General features: G+C 39.4%; 1 protein-coding gene across 2 annotated transcripts in view; it reads left to right on the forward strand.

Annotated features, from left to right (window-relative positions):
* NRBF2 (nuclear receptor binding factor 2) overlaps positions 1 to 13940 on the forward strand; it is a 29076-nt gene extending 15136 nt beyond the window's left edge. Inside the window, exons 2-4 of one of the 2 annotated variants that reach the window (XM_055590349.1) lie at positions 5909 to 5993; positions 11026 to 11066; positions 12402 to 13940. In XM_055590349.1, coding sequence (XP_055446324.1) covers positions 5909 to 5993; positions 11026 to 11066; positions 12402 to 13112 — 837 coding nt within the window. In that variant the 3' untranslated portion in view covers positions 13113 to 13940. The remainder of the gene's footprint in view (positions 1 to 5908; positions 5994 to 11025; positions 11067 to 12401) is intronic. The other variant, XM_055590350.1, reaches the window with a different exon arrangement.
* Positions 13941 to 23022: the final 9082 nt, after the last annotated feature.

Genomic DNA, 23022 nt, shown 5'->3' on the forward strand with positions numbered 1-23022 from the left:
ACTGTGCTTCACTTTATTGCACTTGCGGATGTTGCTGATTTAAAAAAAAAAAAAAAAAGTTGAAGGTTTGTGGCTACCCTGTGTATTATTGGCATTGTTATTCTAAATGTATTATATTTAAATTAAGGAAATAAGCTTTTTTTTTTTAAAAGACATAATGCTATCGCACATATAGTGTAAACATAACTTTTACATGCATTGGGAAACCAAAAAATTTGTGTGACTTGTTTTACTCCAGCATTTGCTTTATTGCAGTGGCCTGGAACTGAACTTGAAATATCTTAGAGGTATGCCTGTTTTTGGTCTTTTCAAGTTTTCTGGTTTTTTTTTTTTAAGTTTTTTTCCCTAGGAATTCATCCATTTTTTCTAGGTTGTCCAGTTTGTTGGCATACATTGATAATTGTTCATAATAGTCTCTTATGATCCTTTGTATTTCTGTGTTATCTGTTGTAACATCTTTAATTTTTGTTTTTTGTTTGTTTGGGGAAGTGGGGGTGGGGGAGTTGGCCACATTATATGGCTTGTGGGATCTTAGTTCCCCAACTAGGAATTGAATCCAGGCCACAGCAGTGAAAGCAGTGAGTCCTAACCTCTGGACCACCAGGAAATTCCCTCATTTTAAAATATTATTTGAATCTTCTCTTTTTTTTCTTCGTTGAGTATTATTGTTCAGTCATGTCCAACTCTTCGTGACTCCATGGACAGCAGCATGCCAGGTTTTCCTGTCCTTCACCATCTCCCAGAGTTTGCTCAAACTCATGTCCGATGAGTCAGTGATGCCATCCAACCATCTCATCCTCTGTCATCCCCTTCTCCTCCTGCCTTCAGTCTTTGCCAGCACCAGGGCCTTTTCCGATGAGTCGGCTCTTCACTTCAGTATACTTGTTGAGTATAGCTATAGGTTTGTCAATTTTGTTAATCTTTTCGAAGAACTAGCTCTTGGTTTTACTGATCTTTTCTGTTTTTTTGTTTTTTTTTTTTTAATCTCTTATTTCGTCTGTTTCTGCTCTGATCTTTGTTATTTCCTTTCTTCTACTAACCTTGGGCATCATTTTTTCTTTTTTTCTCCTAGTTCCTTGAGGTGTAAAGTTAGATTATTGGAGATTTTTCTGGTTCTGCAAGGTAGGCTTTTATCCATATGAACTTCCCTCTTAGAATTGCTTTTGCTGCATCTCATAAGTTTTGGTATGTTTTATTTCCATTTTCATTTGTCTCAAAGTATTTTTTATTTCTCTTTTGATTTCTCCTTTGACCTAGTCATTGTTCAGTGGCATGCTATTTAATCTTCACATAGTCACAGTTTTTCCAGTTTTTTTCTTGTAATTAGTTTCTGTGGTGGCTGGAAAAGATGCCTTGAAATGCTTTCAGTCTTTTTAGGTTTATTAAGACTTGTTTTGTGGTCTAACACTATTATCTATCCTGGAGGATGTTCTTTAAGTACTTGAAAAATGTGTATTTTGTTGCTTTCGGATAGAATGTTCTGTATATAACAAAACAGATATAAATAAATGACCATATAGTCTTTGCTTTAAGAAGGATCTTTACAAATTGTTTTAAAAATAAGAACTACATGAAAGTAAGTTTTGTACAGAATCTTTAGCTGAAAGAAAATGCAGTTTAGTCTCTTCCACCACATTATACATTTTATGGTGGTAGATAGCTCTGATGCTTTTAAATTCTTCTTTTTAAAAATAATATTTATTTGACTGTGTTGGGTCTTAGTTGTGGCACACAGGCTCTTCATTGGGGTGCATGGACTCTGTGGCAGCATGCCAGCTGCTCTCTAGTTGTGGCACGCGGGCTTGGTACCTGCAGAGTGTGGGCTCTCTAGGTGTGATATATGGGCTCTAGAGCGTGGGTAAGTAGTTGCAGTGGGTGGGCTTAGTTGCCCCACGGCATGGGAATCTTGGTTCCCTGACTAGGGATGGAACCCTCGTCCCCTGCATTGGAAGGCAGATTTTAAACCATGGACCACCAGGCAAGTCCCTTTTGCTGTCTTTTAACTCATTTAATTTTCACAACATTCTCATCTTAAAGGTGAGAAAACTTGGGCAGGAAGTTAAGAAAGCCAAGTTCCAGTGTCTAATAAATGCTCAAGCTGAGATTTGAAAACCTCAACAGTCAGCATTTGCTGAGTGTCTAATACGAATTTGGTGTAGGACCTGTATTTTAATAGGGAATTTGATTGCTCATGTGCCAGATAACTAGAGTAGGTGTGCGTTTTAAAATGAGATGTAACCCCTGAATTGGCAGAGTGATCAGAGATTGGATTTTACATGGAGAAGTTTTAGGGGAGTTGGAAGAGCCATGAGGTCCTTGTCTTACCACTTGAGAACTTTTGGTTTCTCTGGTTTTGAAATGAAAAAAAAAGTTTATTTCATACCATAGACAAATAAACTCAAAATGGCTTGAACACTTGACATGACAACATTAAACTCCTAGAAAAGAACATAGGCAAAACATCCTCTGACATAAATCATGGCAGTGTTTTCCTAGGGTAGTCTCCCAAGGCAATAGAAATAAAAGCAGAAATAAACAAATGGGACCTAATCAAATTTACAAGCTTTGCATTGGAAAGGAAGCCATAAACAAAAAGCCTACAGAATGGGAGAAAATATTTGCAAGCTATGTGACTGACAAGGGCTTAATTTCCAAAATATTCTAATAGCTCATAACAAAAAACCAAACAACTCAATTAAAAATAGGCAGAAGACCCAAACAGACATTTTTTCAAAGAAGATATACAGATGGCCAGTAGGCACATGAAAAGATGTTCAACATTACTAATTATTAGAGAAATTCAAATCAAAACTACAATGAGATACCACCTCACGTCAGTCAGAATGACCATCATTAAAAAAAAATTCTACAAATTAAAAATACTGGAGAGAGTGTGGGAAAAGGAATTCTACACTGTTGGTGGGAATGTAAGTTGGTACAGCTGCTGTGAAAAACAGTGTTGGAGTTCCTTAAACTAAAAATGGCTACATATGATCCAGCAGTCGCACTCCTGTGCGTGTATCCAGACACAACTCCAATTTAAAAAGATACATGCACACCTGTTTTCATAGCAGCACTATTAACAGTACCCCACACATGGAAACAGGCTCATGGAGAGGTGAGTGGATAAAGGTGTTGTGTCATATATACACATGGAATCTTACTCAGCCACAAACAAATGAAATAACGCCATTTGTAGCAACATGGATGGGCCTGGAGGTTATCATAACAAGTGAAGTAAGTTAGAGAAAGAGAAATACCATATGAGGTCACTTATATGTGGTATTAAAAAATATGACACAAATGAACTTTTCTGTGAAACAGAAACAGTCTCACAGAAAACTTATGGTTAGCAAAGGGGAATGGGGTGGGGGCAACTTGGGATTAGCAGACATAGCCTATAGTATATAAAGAAGATAACCAACAAGGACCAACTGTATAACACAGGGAAGTATATTCAACATCCTGTAATAAACCATAATGAAAAAGGATATGAGAAATAAAAAATATTCTCTTATTGTGAAACTTGAAGTTTAACTAGGGAGCTTCATAAATATGGTCCAAGGTAGAAAGGGATTGATGTCATTGGACAGAAACTAATGACACAGCGTTAGAATGAGGTAACCCCAGAGAGCATCTCATCCCTGCTTCTCAAGTGCGTCTGGGAACCTGTGGGTCTGGCTTTACTGGTGGAATCTGAGGTCTTGCTGAAGAAGAGTCTACATGTATTCCACAGGGGATTCAGATTCAGTTAAAACTTGAGAAGCACAGATGTGGTCTAACTCCATCATTTTACAAGTGAGGAAACAGACCCTGAAGGCCCAGATAATTTGTCTGGTTTTAGGGAGAGTGAGCACTTGTGCCAGTGCCCCAGGTTCTTGGTAGGGCTTTGCCTACACTGTGCCATCCTGATTAGAAAGTACTTTTGGATTTCAGAGGACACTGTCTCTCCTAGAGGGCTTCTTTCAAAGCCTACAAAGGTAAAGGCATGTACTGCTTCTTTCATTTTTCCCCCCTACCTAGAACCGGAGTGTCACTTGCTTTAGCTATACTCAGAATACCTTTCTTGGAGAAACCATGTTGGTTGTAACTTAGTTTTCTTAATCATGTACGTTCTCTTCCCAAGGATCTCTATCATTTCTGGATACTATCTAATATTCCTGTGTTCAGAACATGTGTTTTTTCTTCAGTCCAAGACTCCATTGTTGAAATTATTTTCAGCCCATAGTCATTTCTTGTCTCAGTTACAAAATTGATCCTCTGAAATGTTTTTATGAGGCATCAGTGGCACATTTTTTGAAAAGCATTCAAAGTGAATCATTTTACACCTGACACAGATTTGATTTTTGCTGTTAAAAACAAAAACACTAATGTAAAGCACAGAGAACATACAATTTTCCATCTCTGATTTTTTTTTTTTAATTACAAAAATTTTTGACTATACTATGTGGCTTATGGGATCTCAGTTCCCTGACCAGGGATTGAACCTGGGCCATGGGAGTGAAAGCACCTATTCCTAACAACTAGACCATCAGGGATCTCCCAAATTTGCCGTCTATAATTTTTAAATGTACAGTTAAGTAGTGTTAAGAATATTCATATTTTTGTGCAGATGTCCAGAACTTTTTCATCTTGTAAAAATGAAACTACACCCATTGAATGAGAATGTCCCACCTTTCTTTCCCCCGGTCTCTGGCAACCACCATTCTACTTTCAGGTTTTATGAATTTGACTACTTTAGATACATCTTTGGGCTTCTGAGATATCTCAGTGGTAAAGAATCAGCCTGGCAACACAGGAGATGAGGGTTCAATCCCTGGGCCAGAGGATCCCTGGAGAAGGGCATGGCAGCCCACTCCAGTACTCTTGCCTGGAGAATCCCATGGACAGAGGAGCCTGGTGGGCTGCAGTCCATAGGGTTGCAAAGAGTCAAGACATGACTGAAAGACTGAGCACAGATACCTCATAAGTGGGATCATACAGTGTTTTTCTTTAAGTGGCTCATGTTATATTTCATTATTAGCTTAAAGTCCTTAAAGTTCATCCATGTTACAGCATGTGTCAGTTTCCACTCTCTTCAGGCTGATTTTACACTGTACATATATACCACATTTTGTTCATTTTTCTATTGATGCTTAGGTTACTTCCTCTTTTTGACTACTGTGAATAATGCTGCTATGAACATACGTGTATAGTGCTTTTTCCACTTTGACTGGCTTTGTTAAATTATCTGTGAGTTTGTTAGTGAGGAAAACATTAGCCTAGTTGGAAGACTTCCATTTCTTTCTCCTTGCCTGCTAACTATATAACTTAATGTAAGATATGTGACCGCTATGAGTCTAGGGAGCTCCTTTTGTAAGAGATGAAACACATTTCACAGAATTGTAATAATTCTTAAATGTAACACAGATGTAAGGAGACAAGTGACTGCTTAGTTAATCCATATGCGTTCAGTACTTCTGAGTTTGTTGTTTAGGTGAGTTGTACCTGAAAAAATATCCACCATAACATTGAATATTGGTATCATTAATTCCTCAACTGTATAATGTATGAATTTTTTATCTTTAAAATGTAAATGGTAACTTTAATGTTGAAAAGGAAGAATGAGTTAAAAAACAAGAAAGTATACGTTTTGAGTCACAGTCTGATTTTAACTCTTGGTTAATCTCTGACGAATGTGAGCACCTTGAAGGAGTTAGTGCCTGGAATTAACCTTGATAGTTTATTAGTAGAGTTGAAAGAAGTTACCAGGCCTTTCAGATACTACACATTAGATTTCCCCAGCTTCAGATAGAGTTGTTATGGTTTGGCACATGTGGCAACAAACAGCACCACTGTCTTAAAAGTTGTTGTTTTTTTTTTTTTTTTTTTTTTTTAAGTAAAGAACTCAGGAATGTTTGTCTTCTAGGCCCATCAACAGAGCAGACGAGCAGATCGTTTGTTAGCTGCAGGGAAATACGAAGAGGCTATTTCTTGTCACAAAAAGGCTGCAGGTGAGTATTCTTTGTAAGTAGTACTGAGTCTGAAACTGCTGGGCAGTTTCTTTTTTCCAGTTACCTCTCAACACAGTATTTAGGATGAAAGTCACAAGAGTAATGATGTGTTGTTGCCCTGCATATATACCACACTGACTACCGACCCACTGTAAACACAGCTTGGAATATTTTTCAAGTGAGTGTGTTAGATTTTCTAGCTCTTCTTAGCCTAGTCTTTCTAAATCATGGAAATTGGATATGCCTTATTGGTAAATGATTCCTGGACACAGCTTTCTGAGCCGGAAGATTCCTCAGAGACAGAAGTGGTTGCAGTGAGTGTCTGTCGGTTCATCTTAGTTGTTACAGAGGAGTTTGGATTTCAAATATTTAGCCATTTTGGGTTCTGGAATTAATAACTAATTTAATTCCAGCCAATTAATTTTCACTGAGTTTCTGTTTCCTAAGGTGCTGATTATGGAAAACCCATCAAAACCCTTTCCTGTGGTCTTTCTTTAGCTTCCCTTCTGAATGTTTCATCTATACATTCATGCCTACAGTATCATGTCGCTGATGGCCTTCTTTTAGGTATGACGTGTAGAATTACTGATTCCTTTCAAACACCTTATTTTATCCCAGCCATAAAAGTTAGTGTATGTTGAACTTAGAAATAGCTCTCCAGGGTCTGTTTTGTAGAGACTGGTTTCTGTTAGCCGAGTAACAAACCTAAAAGCTTGGGAGCGGGAGTGGTACATCCAGAATCGGCGTGGCCACCGTTCTTTGAGCGGGCCCTGTAGTCTTCCTGCTAAAGAAAGGCACTTCCTTTCCCTGAGGTCAGTGCCATAATCAGTGTCCTGTTTTTTCCCGGCAGAATCTTCTATGTTGCCTTACTGCTGAAATATAGACAGCACAGTGGAGACTGTCCTTCTAAGGTTTAGAAAAGTTCTTCTATGTCAGTGATTTTTGCCTACAAGTCAGTAATTTTGAGAGAAAATTTCAAGTCTTACTTTTGAAGAGTTAGTTTTGCCACTGAAGTGTATCCTTCAGCTGTAGGGCTGAGCACATTGTATGTATCCCATAAATATTTGTGGTTTTTAATTTAATATCACTACTTGGCCATGCTTCACAGCATGGATTGTGTGTTGATTGGTAGAATATTCTTTTTTTCCCCCAGAGAAGGAAGGATTTACTACTTGCAGCAAGAAAGGAGAACACTTGCTTTCCCAAAGCAGTGTCTCTGATTGGTAGGATATTCTGAGTATATAAAAGGTATAAAAGTGTGTTTTTTAAGATTTATTAATTTTATTTTTGGCTGTCCTGGGTCCTTGTTGCGGTGCCCCAGCTTCTCGTGGTGGCGGCTTCTCCTGTCGCAGAGCACGGGGTCGAGGGCACACGGGCTTCAGTAGCCACATGCTCAACCTGGGCTCAGTCGTTGTGGCTTGCAGGCTTAGGTGCTCAGCAGCACGTGGGATCTTCCCTTCCTGCTTGGGAGGGAAGTTTCTTTCATTCCTAGTCTATATTCCTGTCTTCATTGGAAGACTTAAAATTAATGCTGGGCTTTAAACACCTCTCCCCCTTTCTCTTTATCTAAATTCTGTGACTTTCTCAGGGGTGGAAAAGATAAAGGCAGTTTGTTGGATTTCATTAGCTCTAATTTTGGAGGTACAACTTTAAGTGTGGTTACTTAATCCCAGCCAGCCGATTTGATTTGGAGTTTAGACTTGTTTGAAAATAGCCTTGTGTTGTGTTTCAGAGTTAGAGTTGTGAATGTAATGCTAGTTTGAGAATTAATGTGGATGGAATGAACTCAGTGTTTTCTAAATTGACTTAACATCTACGCTTGAACAGAGCTGTTTTGGGAGGTGTGGATGTAAATATATCCTGAGAGTAAGCAACTGAGTGTTTGGAAATCATGTTAGAGACACAACAGGGGAAGGTCATCATCTGAGGAATGTTGGGAACAAAAGCCTGAAGTGAGAGAATTCACTAGCAGAAGAAGGGGCCTCATTTGAAGAGCAGAGGAGACTGAGACTGCAGCGCTCAGGACTCAGATCCTCTGCATGGTAGTGTTCTGATAGTGCTTTGTGGATGTGTAGCGGTTACTTGATCAGCTGACATACCAAACTCAGAAAGAAAAAGCCATCTTCAATCTGACAGTGGGTAGGGAGGAGGAGGAGGTGTATTTATTTTTACCACCCTATATTGAAAAAAAAGTTAAGCTATAAACTACCAAGAATTCACCACTTAGAGGACTCTCTTGCTTTAATCCTTGATTAGCAGCTGTAACTGGGTTGCTGTAACTCTCCTTTGTCAGTCTTATGCAGCCCAGTCTCTAAGTGGATTTCTTTTCTTTCACAGACAGCAAAAAGGGCAAAAGCTTAAATGGGAAGTTAGTAACAGCCATTAACAATGTTTAGAAGTCAAGGAAGATGAACAGAATTGAGAGTGTGTTTATATGTACTTGAAAATACATCTTGACCTGAACCTTCTCCTGAGACTGTGGTGTCACAAAAATGATTTGGAGCACATCAGTCTTTGTTGTTTAGAGTCAGTGCTGTGTGTGTGCAGTCAGTGTTGTGCTCTGTATGTGCAGAGTCAGTGTTGTGTGTGTGTGTGCATTCAGTGCTATGCTGTGTGTGTGCAGTCAGTGCTGTGTGTGTAGAGTCAGTGTTATGTGTGTGTAGAGTCAGTGCTGTGTGTGTAGAGTCCGTGTTAGGTGTGTGTAGAGTCCGTGTTATGTGTGTGTAGAGTCCGTGTTATGTGTGTGTAGAGTCAGTGTTAGGTGTGTGTAGAGTCAGTGTTACGTGTGTGTAGAGTCCGTGTTATGTGTGTGTAGAGTCCGTGTTATGTGTGTGTAGAGTCAGTGTTAGGTGTGTGTAGAGTCAGTGTTATGTGTGTGTAGAGTCAGTGCTGTGTGTGCAGAGTCAGTGTTATGTGTGTGTAGAGTCAGTGCTGTGTGTGCAGAGTCAGTGTTATGTGTGTGTAGAGTCAGTGCTGTGTGTGTGCAGAGAGGCTGTACAATCTGCTGTGCAGATAGGCTGTGGCAGCTCAACAGATTCATGATAGAATAGTAGTAGATGTTATTAAAAAGTAATAGATTCTTCAGATATTCTTAATTCCTTTTCCTCATCATCTGCTTAGTATTTAATTTAAATATTAGCCTTGTATCATGATTGAAGGAAGGAGTTTAACCACATTGTTAGATTTTCTGAGATGAGTATTCTCTACTGACATTTTTGTCATGGTGGGCACTCGTTCCTGTTGTGGCTGTGGAGCAAATTCACTACATGCAAACAGATTAAAAACCACCACCACAATATTGTCATTATCCTCCAATTAAATTAAAATTTTTTTTAATAATTTTTTTTTTCTTTTAAAGTAACTTTTAAAGGCTCAGATTTTAAAATGACATTGGGTAAATCTTTTAAATGACAGTGTGACTCTTGCTGAGTTCTCTGCTCTTGGGAACTCAGTGTCCTTGGGTGTCTTCTGTCATGTTATAGTTTCAGGAGTCTACAGAGGGAGGTATTCCATTTGGGTTAAGCATAGTTTTGTGAAACTTTCATTTGTTAAGAAACTGAATGTAAAGCAAACTGTAGTTCATACAGGGAGATAGATGTATGCAGAGGGAATGGGAGGGATGTCTAGGGAAATTTATCCACACTTTCACAGTAAGAAATAGAATGTCTCAACAGACTTAAACATGAAGAACAGGAAAAGAAATGGTCTGTATGCAGTTATACAGACTTAATATAGGAGTAAAAGAAGGTTGAGGAAAAAAAATTTAATATGAGTGGAACAAAGGCTGTATAACCAACTCTGTTTTCTGATGGAGAGGGAGCACCCAGTTAGTCTGTCTTAAAGACTGTGATAGAACCTGGCAGACAGTAGTTCCAAGTCACGAACTTAGAAAATCATTAAAACATTTGGATTAAGAGTAGACAGAAAGCAGTGCCTGCAGTGTCAGCAAAAAGGCAAGAAGGAGCTTAATGTGTGAGAGATGCCAAAAAGTTTATAGTGAGGAAGAGATAAAAAATGAGGATTAATTGGATACAACTTGTTACTAATACTAAAAGTGAAAAGTGAAAGTGAAGTTGCTCACTCGTGTCTGACTCTTTGCGACCCCATGGACTGTAGCCTACCAGGCTCCTCCCTCCAGGCAAGAGTACTGGAGTGGGTTGCCATTTCCTTCTCCAGGGGATCTTCCAGACCCAGGGATCGAACCCAGGTCTCCCTCATTCCAGGTAGATGCTTTAACCTCTGAGCCACCAGGGAAGCCCGTTACTACTTGTTATTTTTACTGTTGCTAATAATACTTGTCATTTATACTCCCATCTTGTTCCAGACAAGCTATAAAAGGGCTTTCAGAGGAATACAACAAAATATAAACTCCACAGAAAAATAAAATGGGAAAGGGCTGGGACTATAGTTCACAAATGCATCATGAGCTCTTGAAGGGAAGCATGGCTCCATGGTTTCCAGCAGTTAGCTCATTTTCATAAACTTCATAATACTGCCTGCAGCTGCTTATTATAAAGGTCAGTGAGTTCTTCGGACTTTTAACTACCAAATTCATAGTAGGCTGATGATATAACTTAGAAACAATTCAATAAAATGGTTTTGTAGGAGGCAAAAATGATGGTCTAGGTATTCATGTGGGTAAAAAGTAATTGATAGTCAATATCTTGATATTTCTATGAGCATAATAGAATTTTGATAGGTTTTTATATAATTTTAATCTTCCTTAATTGTTTTTCTGATTATGTCATCTTTACTTCCTTAACTGTGAAATCTGCAGTGATTTAAAAGAACCAGCTCCTCCAGGTGAAGTATGGGATATCTCCATTTGATTACCACTGATCTCCTTTTTGGGGAAGTTAAGAATCCTTTTTTAAAAAATCCTTTTCAGGAATAGGATAACTGTGTAGCAGAATTGCTTCTAAGACTAGTTCTCTTTGTCATAGGAAGAGTATTAAAACTCGTACTTTGATCTTTTAATAACAAAATGATGACATATATTAATGTGCCTTTTTTTTTTTTTTTTTTAAACCAGCATATCTTTCTGAAGCCATGAAGCTAACACAGTCTGAGCAGGTAAGACACTTTTAATATTTCCAACAAGGGTTAGAAAGGTTTTCTTGTGGAGACTTGAATTGTGTATAAAATAAAGTTCTTGAAGGGAAACATGGCTCCTCCCAAAACACTACAGTCAAAAATACATAAATTGGGGAAGAGATTAGTTTTTCAGAAAGGAAATTAAAACTAAATGAATTGACATACACATACTACTATATATAAAATACATAATCAACAAAGACCTACTTCATAGCACAGGGACCTCTATTCAATACTCTATTATAATGACCCGTCTGGGAAAAGAATCTAGAAGAGTAGATATATGTATATTTGTAACTGATTCACTTTACTGTACACCTGAGACTAGTACAACTTTGTAAGTCAACTATACTCCAATATAAAATAAAAATTAAAACTAAATTGCTGCTGATGGCATGCAGAAACTGCTTGTCCTTTTTTTCCTAGGGTTTTCTCATAGACCTTGGATTGCCATGTGTGTCTTTTAGAGACCCCTCTAAAAGGCACTCTATCAGAATGCCTTTTCTGATATTTAGCTCACAGTAAGCAAGCTGGCCTGGCCAAGGGGAAACCAGTTGGCCTTTCCTTTGCTTGTCAAAGATCATTTAAATCCAAACCTGTCTTTTCCTGAACTCCTAAGCGGTTCTGGCGCTTTTATTTCACCAGTGGCTTTACATTGTCTTCTGTGTTTGTGGAGGGCCTGCCTAGGGTTTTAAAATGCCTTTATACAAAGCTAAATCTTCAACCAAAGGTGATTTCCTGATAATAAAAGTGGCAGATACAGAGAAGTTATTTGGTAAATCTTTAATTGACTTAAGGAGATCTGAGGGGATCTCAGTGACAGGGGAAAAATACCAATTCTGTAGAAGCTGTGATCCATTCTGTGTACTTCCTTTTGACTGTCCAGAACTGCTTGTGTTAACAATGTGATATGGACAATGCATTGAACCCTTGTTGATAGAAAGACTTTAGCTAGTTGTAGGAGTCCAAACTGGAAATTTTCTGATTTTAAGCTGAGTACAAATAGCATTGCAGAGGGCTGAGGCACATTCAAAAAAGGTACGATTCAGTGTGTTGATTTGGAATTGGAATAGGACTTACTCTGACTTCTTGAACAGTGTTTTGTTTATGAATAAAGATGGTAGCTTACCTAGAAAGACTCTATTATTTTGGAAAATGTTTGGCGTTCTATGGAATTGCAAACATAGTATAAATTTTAAAAATTCAAGTGATACTGGCTTATTCAGAAAGGAAAATACTAGAATACCATTTACTGGATATTACTCAAGAGACTTTTAAAAAATGTTGAATTATACCTTTCTTTCTGTGTAATAGGCTCACTTATCACTGGAACTGCAAAGGGATAGCCACATGAAACAGCTCCTCCTCATCCAGGAGAGATGGAAGAGGGCAAAGCGGGAGGAGAGACTGCAAGCCCAGCAGAGTGCAGACAAGGACGCAGCCGCCCAGCTCCAGGCATCTCACAGACCCTCCGCTGAGGATGCAGCCAGCCAGAGGCCCCTGCTCTCTCAGAAGTACAGCCCTTCCACAGAGAAACACTTGCCTGAAATTCAGGGGGTCTTTGACAGGGATCCAGACACACTACTGTTTTTACTTCAGCAGAAGAGGGAGCCAACAGAGCCATGCATTGGAAGCAAAGCCCCAAAAGATGATAAAACAATTATAGAGGAGCAGGCCACCAAAATTGCAGATTTGAAGAGGCATGTGGAATTCCTTGTGGCTGAGAATGAAAGATTACGGAGAGAGAATAAACAGCTAAAGGCAGAAAAGGCGAGACTTCTAAAAGGCCCAATAGAAAAGGAGCTTGATGTAGATGCTGATTTTGTAGAAAAGTCAGAGTTATGGAGCTTGCCACCACATTCAGAAACTGCAACAGCCTCTTCAACCTGGCAGAAGTTTGCTTCAAACACTGGGAAAGCCAAGGATATTCCAATACCCAATCTTCCTCCCTTGGATTTCCCATCTCCAGAACTTCCCCTCATGGAGCTCTCGGAGGATTTTCTGAAAGGATTTATGAATAATTAAAATGGAAGGCCATAGAAGAGGTAAAGAGAGGAAATAATATGGTAATACAGATAATCCAGCAAAAATGAAAAAGGGAAAGCCGCGTGCAAGGGTAGTCCCGGAGATGCTGCGCCAGGCACACTGCAGAGAAGAGGCGTTGACAGGACTTGGCACAGCCACTGCGGAGCGTGTCGCGCGTCTGATGTACTGACTCATTAATGATTCCAGACTTGGCAGATACGAAACTGTTGGAGGTTCACTCTCTCCTGATACAAACCAAATGGCTACCTGGAATAATTTTTTTCAAGCAACAATTATTTTTATCTTCAGGGTTAAAATTTATAAAACTATGTTATGTGTAATTAATCTGTAATGCCATAAATGATAATGCAAAACCTAAATAATATGGTTGCCTGAGGGGCTGCCTTGTATTTGAAACATGCTTTCTATCATGCATTGACTGTATGCATCTTGTTATGCACATTTCCTTTGTCTAATGAGGTGTGTAAGACACACCTTTCTAGAAGAAACTGTGTGCCACACTTTGCACTACTCGTAACATAATGATAACCTCAAGACTATCAGGAGAAATATTTAAATTTCCATTTATGAAGAAAGGAACCAAATTATTAGTTATGCTTTTTTTTTTTAATTACCAGTTTACATTATTAATCAGGGTGCATTTTAAGTTCTAACTTTTTTTGTTTATTGTGTAATGCATCATTTGAAAATATCAAGGAAATATCCTTTTGTTTTTAATGATGCATGAGTGGAAGTAATGCTAGTCGGCAGTATTTGATTGTAATAAATCAATAAAGTAATTGTATTTTATACCTTTGTTAAAAGCAAGTTTTGTTCATCTTCTGTGTGGAAATTTTGAACATGAATTTGAAGACATTCTGTCAATTACTTTGATACGTTAGAGATTTTCTTCATGTTTTGTAGTCAGCTACCTCTACAGCTATGGTGGAAGAGAACAAGGAAGTCGCTGAGCCTCTGTGTACCCAGCCTTCGTGGGCTGGCACGCAGGGACAGTGTTCAGGCTGGAGGCAGCCATGCTCCAGCGCAGAGCAGAGGTAGCGAAGTGCTACTTGGATCCTCTCCTCTCTGCAGAGTCCAGTGATGTTCCAGGAGTGGGGAGAAGAGGAAGGTGTAAGTGAAACATGAGGGTATAAGCCACTGGGTGTGTTTAAGGCATACACTTGGTTTATCTTGGGAGAGAGGCAAAAATATGGATGAACGGCATCTCCTGAGGGAATGGGGACAACTGGGCTGAGGGGATAGGGTTGGGCTCACATGTCTAGTGATGAAACCAGCAGAAGGCCGAGGAGATGACGTGACCATGCAGAAGTCCCTTTTTTCCTGTGTCTCATCTTGGTGCAGATGAAACCAAAAATAAACTTAGCTTCTTAAAATAGGATAAGAGTTCTATTCTCTGTTGATCGTCCATCTCAGTGTTGTAGTATCCTAGACTCGGAATACTTTGCTTGCCTAACCATCCTTATAAAAGTTGAGATTTGAAAGATTGTGCCAATAATGACACTGTTATAGCCTATCTATTTTACTTTTAAAAATGAGATGTTATGTTTTGACGTGAACACTTCATAAGACACCCTCCCTTTCTTCCTCTACCATCTCCCTTCCCTGGTCAGCAGTTTGACATGTATTCCACAAGACCCTGTTCTGTGCATTTCCACTAACTTACATGTTAAATAGACGAACGTTACTTTTCCATTGTCTTTGAAGCATTTATTCACGTTTTAGTACTCCTGTTTCATCTTGTTTTTAGGTTTTGTATTTGAGTCTATCAGTAGAATGTATTGGGTTGGCCAAAAGGTTCATTCATGTTTTTCCGTGAGCTGGTTCTGGTATTTTAAAAAGTTAACAAAATTGGTGAATTTTTGTGTAGCAATTTTAATAAGAGAATGGGAGAAAATATTTTCAACATATTATGCTTTATTTCAAAAGAGAAAAATGCAACTGAAATACAGGAAAAGATTTGTGCAGTGTATGGAGGTGTTCTGACTGATGGAATGTGTCAAAAGAGGTTTGTGAAGTTGGCGATTTCTTGCTGAAGGATTCTCCACAGTCGGATAGACAGTTGGAAGTTGATAGCAATCAAATCGAGACATTGAGAACAATCACCATTACACCATGCAGGAAATAGCCAACATATTTCAAAATACCCAACTCAAATTTGAAAATCAGCTGCACCAGTTTGATTATGTTATTCCCTTTGATGTTTGAGTTCTACATAAGTTAAGCAAAAAAAACCTTGACCGTACTTCTCACGATTCTCTACTTAAATGTAATGAAAACATTCATTTTTAGAACAGAAATGGGCAATGTGACAGGCGATGAAAAGTGGATACTGTACCGTGAGGTAAAACAGAAGAGATCATGGGGCAAGTGAAATGAACCACCACCAACCACACTTAATTCAGGCCAGTCTTCATCTAAAGAAGTGATGTAGATATGGTGGGATTGGAAGGGAGTCCTCTATTATGAGCTCCTCTGGACAACCAAACAATTCCAACATGCATACTGCTCCCAGTTAGACCAAGGGAAAGTAGCACTCGACAAATAGTGTCTGGAATTACTGAACAGACTGCATCATCTGCCATCAGGATAGTGCAAGATCACGTTTCTTTGATGATCAGGCAAAACTGTGACAGCTTGACTGGGAAGTTCCGATTCATCCGCTGTACTCACCAGACACTGCACCTTCGGATTTCCAGTATTTGGGTCTTTACAAAATTCTCTTAATGGAAAAAAATGTCAATTCCCTGGAAGACTGTTAAGGTACCTGGAACAGTTTGCTTTGCTTAAAAGGATAAAGTATTGGGAAGATGGGATTATGAAGTTGCCTGAACATTGGCAGAAGTAGTGGAACAAAATGGTGATTAACACTGTTCAATAAAGTTCTTGGTGAAAACAAAAAACGTGTCTTTTATTTATACTTTAAAACCGAAGGAATTTTTTGGCCAACCCAGTATATGCCTTTTGACCAGACGACTTGGTACATTCGTAGCAACCTAACAGTGCCTCCATGGAGTGAGTGAAAGTCGCTCAGGGGTGTCTGACTCTTTGCTACCCCATGGACTACATAGTCCATGGAATTCTCCAGGCCAGAATACTGGAGTGGGTAGCCTTTCCCTTCTCCAGGAGATCTTCCCAACCCAGGAATCAAACCAGGGTCTCCTGCATTGCAGGCAGATTCTTTACCAACTGAGCTATCAGCGTGGGTGCTTAAAACACTATTCCACAAGGCACGTGGCCCATCTCCTAGCCGGGGTTTGTAGGTGCTCTCTCCTCTCTGTGTAGCTTAAGGCCCTTAAAGGAAAGCTTTCTTCCACTAAATGAAAATGAATTATGCATGTACTGGAAGTGGAGTAGACTTGTCCTTCCTTACTCAGTGGTGGCCTCTGCTTTTGAACCCAGATAACTATCTGGGCATTAGAAAGCAGTCCTAAATTCTTACTCTTAGCTTTTCACAGAATGTCAACAAAAACATTTAAAGTGAGTATGTAGTAACAGTCTTGGTATAATGTCATGGTAACCACAGGTAAATCCATACTGAATTCAGAAACCATGCTTATGAGGAAATAAGATACTTTTCAAAATCATTCTTGAAGCTATTGTCTATCCCTAGTCTCTTAACAGAAGGTTATTGAAATAATGAAAATATTTTGTCTCTAGATAAGTTAATTCAAAACATTAAAGCGCTTTCTGCTTTTAACACTTTTAAAAAAATTGTAGTTGGGATTTACAGTATTAGTTTCAGGTGTACATATAGTGATTTGTTATTTTTATAAATTTTACTCCATTTAAAATTAAAATTTCAGCTGTATTCCCTGTTCAATATATCCTTGCAGCTTGTTTATTCACAGTACTTTGTACCTCTTAGCCCCATATCCCAGTCTTGGCCCTCCACACTTCCATGTCCCAGTAAGTAGTTTGTCTTCTATTATCTGTGAGTCTGTTTTATAATCATCTTTTAAGGTGATAATATACAGGGTTTGTCCTTCTGATGTATTTCACTAAGCATAATACCCTACTGGTCCATCCGTATTAATGCAAATGGAAGAATTTTTCTTTCTTCTGGCCAAGTAATATTACATTTTACAGCCATACTGACAGGTCTGAGGTCATATCTCGTGGTTTTGATGTGCATTTCTCTGACTAGCAATGTTGAGCATCTTTTCATGTGTCTGTTGGCCATCTGTCTTCTTTGGAAAAATGTCTTTTTAAATTTACTGTCCACATTTAATTAATGAGCTGTTTATATAGTTCAGATACTAACCTATATTAGTCATAACACAAGTATTTTCTCCTATTCAGTAGGTTTGTCTGTGTCAGTGGTTTTCTTTGCTGGACAAGAACTTTTGTTTAATTTGGTCTCACTTGTTTACTTTTGCCTTTGTTTCCTTTTCCTGAGGAGACAGATTTTTTAAAAAAAGTGATTTATACTGAAGAGTGTTCTGCCTGTTTTCTTCTAAAAGTTTTACGATTTCTGGTCTAAACATTAAGGTCTTTTATCAAGGGACTAGATCTGATAGACTGCCTGATGAACTATGGAATGAGGTTCGTGACATTGTACAGGAGACAGGGATCAAGACCATCCCCATGGAAAAGAAATGCAAAAGAGCAAAATGGCTGTCTGGGGAGGCCTTACAAATAGCTGTGAAAAGAAGAGAAGTGAAAAGCAAAGGAAAAAAGGAAAGATATAAGCATCTGAATGCAGAGTTCCAAAGAACAGCAAGAAGAGATAAGCCTTCTTCAGCTATCAATGCAAAGAAATAGAGGAAAACAACAGAATGGGAAAGACTAGGGATCTCTTCAAGAAAATCAGAGATACCAAAGGAACATTTCATGCAAAGATGGGCTGGATAAAGGACAGAAATGGTATGGACCTAACAGAAGCAGAAGATACTAAGAAGAGATGGCAAGAATACACAGAAGAACTGTACAAAAAAGATTTTCACGACCCAGATAGTCACGATGGTTTGATCACTGACCTAGAGCCAGACATCCTGGAATGTGAAGTCAGGTGGGCCTTAGAAAGCATCACTATGAACAAAGCTAGTGGAGGTGATGGAATTCCAGTTGAGCTATTCCAAATCCTGAAAGATGATGCTGTGAAAGTGCTGCACTCAATATGCCAGCAAATTTGGAAAACTCAGCAGTGGCCACAGGACTGGAAAAGGTCAGTTTTCATTCCAATCCCAAAGAAAGGCAATGCCAAAGAATGCTCCAACTACCGCACCAGTTGCACTCATCTCACACGCTAGTAAAGTAATGCTCAAAATTCTCTAAGCCAGGCTTCAGCAATATGTGAACCGTAAGCTTCCTGATATTCAAGCTGGTTTTAGAAAAGGCAGAGGAACCAGAGATCAAATTGCCAACATCCGCTGGATCATGGAAAAAGCAAGCGAGTTCCAGAAAAACATCTATTTCTGCTTTATTGACTATGCCAAAGCCTTTGACTGTGTGGATCACAATCAACTGTGGAAAATTCTGAGAGATGGGAGCACCAGACCACCTGATCTGTGTCTTGAGAAGTTTGTATGCAGGTCAGGAAGCAACAGTTAGAACTGGACATGGAACAACAGACTGGTTCCAAATAGGAAAAGGAGTTCGTCAAGGCTGTATATTGTCACCCTGTTTATTTAACTTATATGCAGAGTACATCATGAGAAACACTGGACTGGAAGAAACACAAGCTGGAATCAAGATTGCCGGGAGAAATATCAATAACCTCAGACATGCAGATGACACCACTCTTATGGCAGAAAGTGAAGAGGAACTAAAAAGCGACTTGATGAAAGTGGAGAGTGAAAAAGTTGGCTTAAAGCTCAACATTCAGAAAATGAAGATCATGGCCTCTGGTCCCATCACTTCATGGGAAATAGATGGGGAAACAGCGGAAACAGTGGCAGACTTTATTTTTCTGGGCTCCAAAATCACTACAGATGGTGACTGCAGCCATGAAATTAAAAGATGCTTACTCCTTGGAAGGAAAGTTATGACCAACCTAGATAGCATATTCAAAAGCAGAGACATTACTTTGCCAACAAAGTCCGTCTAGTCAAGGCTATGGTTTTTCCTGTGGTCATGTATGGATGTGAGAGTTGGACTGTGAAGAAGGCTGAGCGCCGAAGAATTGATGCTTTTGAACTGTGGTGTTGGAGAAGACTCTTGAGAGTCCCCTGGACTGCAAGGAGATCCAACCAGTCCATTCTGAAGGAGATCAGCCCTGGGATTTCTTTGGAAGGAATGATGCTAAAGCTGAAACTCGAGTACTTTGGCCACCTCATGCGAAGAGTTGACTCATTGGAAAAGACTCTGATGCTGGGAGGGATTGGGGGCAAGAGGAGAAGGGGACGACAGAGGATGAGATGGCTGGATGGCATCACTGACTCAATGGACGTGAGTCTGAGTGAACTCCGGGAGTTGGTGATGGACAGGGAGGCCTGGTGTGCTGCGATTCATGGGGTCGCAAAGAGTCGGACACGACTGAGCGACTGATCTGATCTGATCCCTTTTGAGTTTACTTTTATGTTAGGGAATGTTCTAATTTCATCCTTTTACATTGAACTGTCCAGTTTTCCCAGCAGCACTTACTGAGGAGCTTAGCTGGCCGTGTGTGTTTATGAGTTGGTTTCTGGGCTATTTTGTTGCATTTCTGTTTTTGTGCTGTACTCTACCATTTCAATTACTGTAGTTTTGCAGTGTAGTTCAGAAGTCAGGGAGCATGATACCTTTTGGCTTTGTTCTTTTTTCTTAAGATTGCTTTGACTGGAACCATTTTTTATGTGATGTTAAAATTTTTAGAATCTTTAAGACCTCCATTTTTTATGTGATGTTAAAATTTTTAGAATCTTTTAAGACCTATTTTCTAAAAGAAATTGAGGCCCTGAAGGAGTTACATAAACTTGTATACCAGATTGGCAGCAGAGCCAAGAGAAGAGTCTAGACTAGCAGTCCTGTGCCGCTTTTCCTGGGCCGTGCTTGGGTTGTTGTAATTTTCCTACCATGGCCCAGCGGCCTGGCCATTCAGGTTTCTCTCAGGCATATACTCTCCCACTGCACCCCAGCTACTGTTCTCCAAGAAGTTGGAGACCACCCATTGAAAGCTGAGCTCCTCCTTAAAATCACTTATAGAAATCGTAATGTCCACTTTCTGTGGTTTCCTTTTTCGTCTTTGAGGAGTTGTGATTGAAGGTTGTTTCAAAAGATGCACACACACCAGAGTGAAGCAGTCTGCTACAGGGTGTATTTACAACCTATTTGAAAAGACGTGACACCTGTGATGATAACAATATCTATTATTATTTACTGAATCATTCTAGACAGTAATCTTTATCATGTTTTGTCATAATCCTAGTGTATCCTAATTGAAGATCTCTGCCAGAATGAGTGGCAAGTGTCTCCCAGGATTTGTCCATCTTGTCCCAGCTGGAAGCCTGTCCTAAGTCACTGCTGACCAACGGTGCCATCTAGTGGATGGTGAGAAACTTTGATTCTTGTTCCCTTGGGAGTGTGTAGTGGGTTGCAGATGAACACAAAATCATTAGTTGGTGTCTAGTAAATCATTCTGTGAAGAATGGTTTTGCATTTATGAATAAGCCAGAAGAGTTAAAGGTGTGCAATATGAATACAGGCACCAGATATTTAGTGAATACCACCGTCCACTAGTACTATAGAATTATAAATATTGCCTTCATGAAAGTAGTGATGTGGTCAGATGAGATGGCTTCCTAGGTCAAGAACAAAGGCATACAGTAGGAAATGAGGAGGAGGAACTGAGTAATCTTGGTCAGAATGAGGTCATGGCAAGACATGAGGAAATATTGGGCAGCTCATACGGATTGTCCTCGCCCATTTCCTAGGAGTGAGGGGCCAGGGTCAGGTGCTGGTCTTGAGGAATGGAAAATACTTGGGTTATGTTTTCAAGGCTAGGATTTGCTCGGTAGCCAAAAGGGTCCTGGTAAGCTGGGGCCAGTTGTTAAGGTCCTTTGTGTGGTAGACACTAAATTGGGGGGTAAAAAGAGGTGGTGTTTTCTCAGTATGGCAGAAGGATGAGAGGTGGACTCAAGATACAAGTGAGATTATCTTGAAGGCCAACAAGTCCAGGGAGAAAAAGGATACAGAACAGTTTAGATACTTAATGACCTCATCAGGGGTTTCCAGAGGTAAATGACAGTTTTGACAGAGGTTAGGAAAGGGAGGCTGTAGAGATTTGAGGAGCGAGATGACTTTCAGGCCTATCTTCCGGGAAGTTGATTCTCCAAATAAGTCTTGGTACTGAGAGTATTACGAAGTCCCAGGGCCTCCGTTGCTACCAACAGGTTTTTTTATTAGCTTCAGATCATATTATTTCCCTGTTCTTAAGAGAAAATGCCTGTGTTCGGGGAAGGGCCCAGGTATCTGAAATAATGCTAATCACGGCTGCAAAATTCTTTAGTTTCAGGGCGAATAAAAACTAAAAGTTGTGTGGAGACAGTAATAGGGTCACAGACCAACTTTATTTAAATAACCAATACTTTGAGTCTTGTGGTAAATTCTAGAAGGACATTTGCTTTGGTCTTTCAGGTTGAATACAGTACTTGAATTAAAAAATTTTAAAACATAGACTCATTTGGCGCAAAACTGGCAAAAGAATGAATAGGATCACAGTTCAGGACAGGGACTTGGACTTTGGTGTAATTTTTCAGCCCAGCTCAAAAAACAGCATTGCCTTTCCATGGTTGTGTTCGGTTGCACGGTTGTGTCTGACTTTGCTACCCTTTGGACCACAGCCCACTGAGCTCCTCTGTCCATGGGGATTCTCCAGGCAAGAAAACTAGAGTGGGTTGCCATGCTCTCCAGGGGATTTCCCAGACCTAGGAATCGAACCAGTCACCTACCTGCACTGCAGGTAGAATCTCTGCCGGCTGAGTCATCAGGGAACAAAGCTCAGTAATAGTAAAATCTAGTAAACTGTAAATCTATTTGTGGGCTTATAAAGCTACTAGAAATATTTACGATTACATACTGTTTGGTTTTTCCCAACTAACATAATACCAGTTTTTATATAACACATGATCTATGCTCTGTGAAGCAGAATAATACAAAAGAAAGACTTGTGGGAAGTAAACCAACAGTGGCCATCCCCTTTTACCCTCAGTCCTTTATACTGGTTGGTACTCAAGTATCTTGATAAATCAGGAAAATACAGATGATGCAACTTTTTAATTCCTGTGGGTTTAAAAAGAGAGTAATTTCAGGATGACTTAGTGTTCATCCCTGTCTTACCTTTTAATTAAACCCTTTCCCCCAGAGTTTAGACAGTAATGGAACTGATAATTGGTTGAAAAGATGTGAATGGAATGCCAAGACCAAAATGTGGACTCCCTAACTCAAGTGCCATATGTGATCCTACGCAGTGCCTCAGAGATCCACTAACCAGGATGGATCCCTGACTCTAGATTGTAATTTCTGGAGCTTGTACATTTTTTTTTAGAACACATAACCATATGTCACCAGGCTCAATTTAAGTGGGCTTACCATTGCGACTTAATTTCTCCTCAGGGAGGATGTGTGACAGGGTGACCAAGTCACATGATAACCCATTAACAGATGTTTCAGCTTTTTTAATATTAGTCCTAGAATTTGTTTCTGAAATTCTGTAGCTTCACTGGATTTTGAAAGCTTTGATTCAAATCATCTTTTGTTGTACAGTCACTTTAGCTGTTTCAAAAATGCCGATTTACCCAAGCATGATTAATATATAGGGAACAATTTGAACATAATGTTTGCTTAAGTGGGAATTCTGACTGCAGGAAAACCATACTGAAGAGGGTGGCACCTGAACTGTCACCATGGCATTGAGCCATGCCCGTCTCCATCTGGTGCTAAAACGTCTCCTCTAGTTTCAGCTAACCTCCTA

The sequence above is a fragment of the Bubalus kerabau genome, chromosome 1 (genome assembly GCF_029407905.1).
Source record: "Bubalus kerabau isolate K-KA32 ecotype Philippines breed swamp buffalo chromosome 1, PCC_UOA_SB_1v2, whole genome shotgun sequence".
NCBI lineage: Eukaryota > Metazoa > Chordata > Mammalia > Artiodactyla > Bovidae > Bubalus > Bubalus kerabau.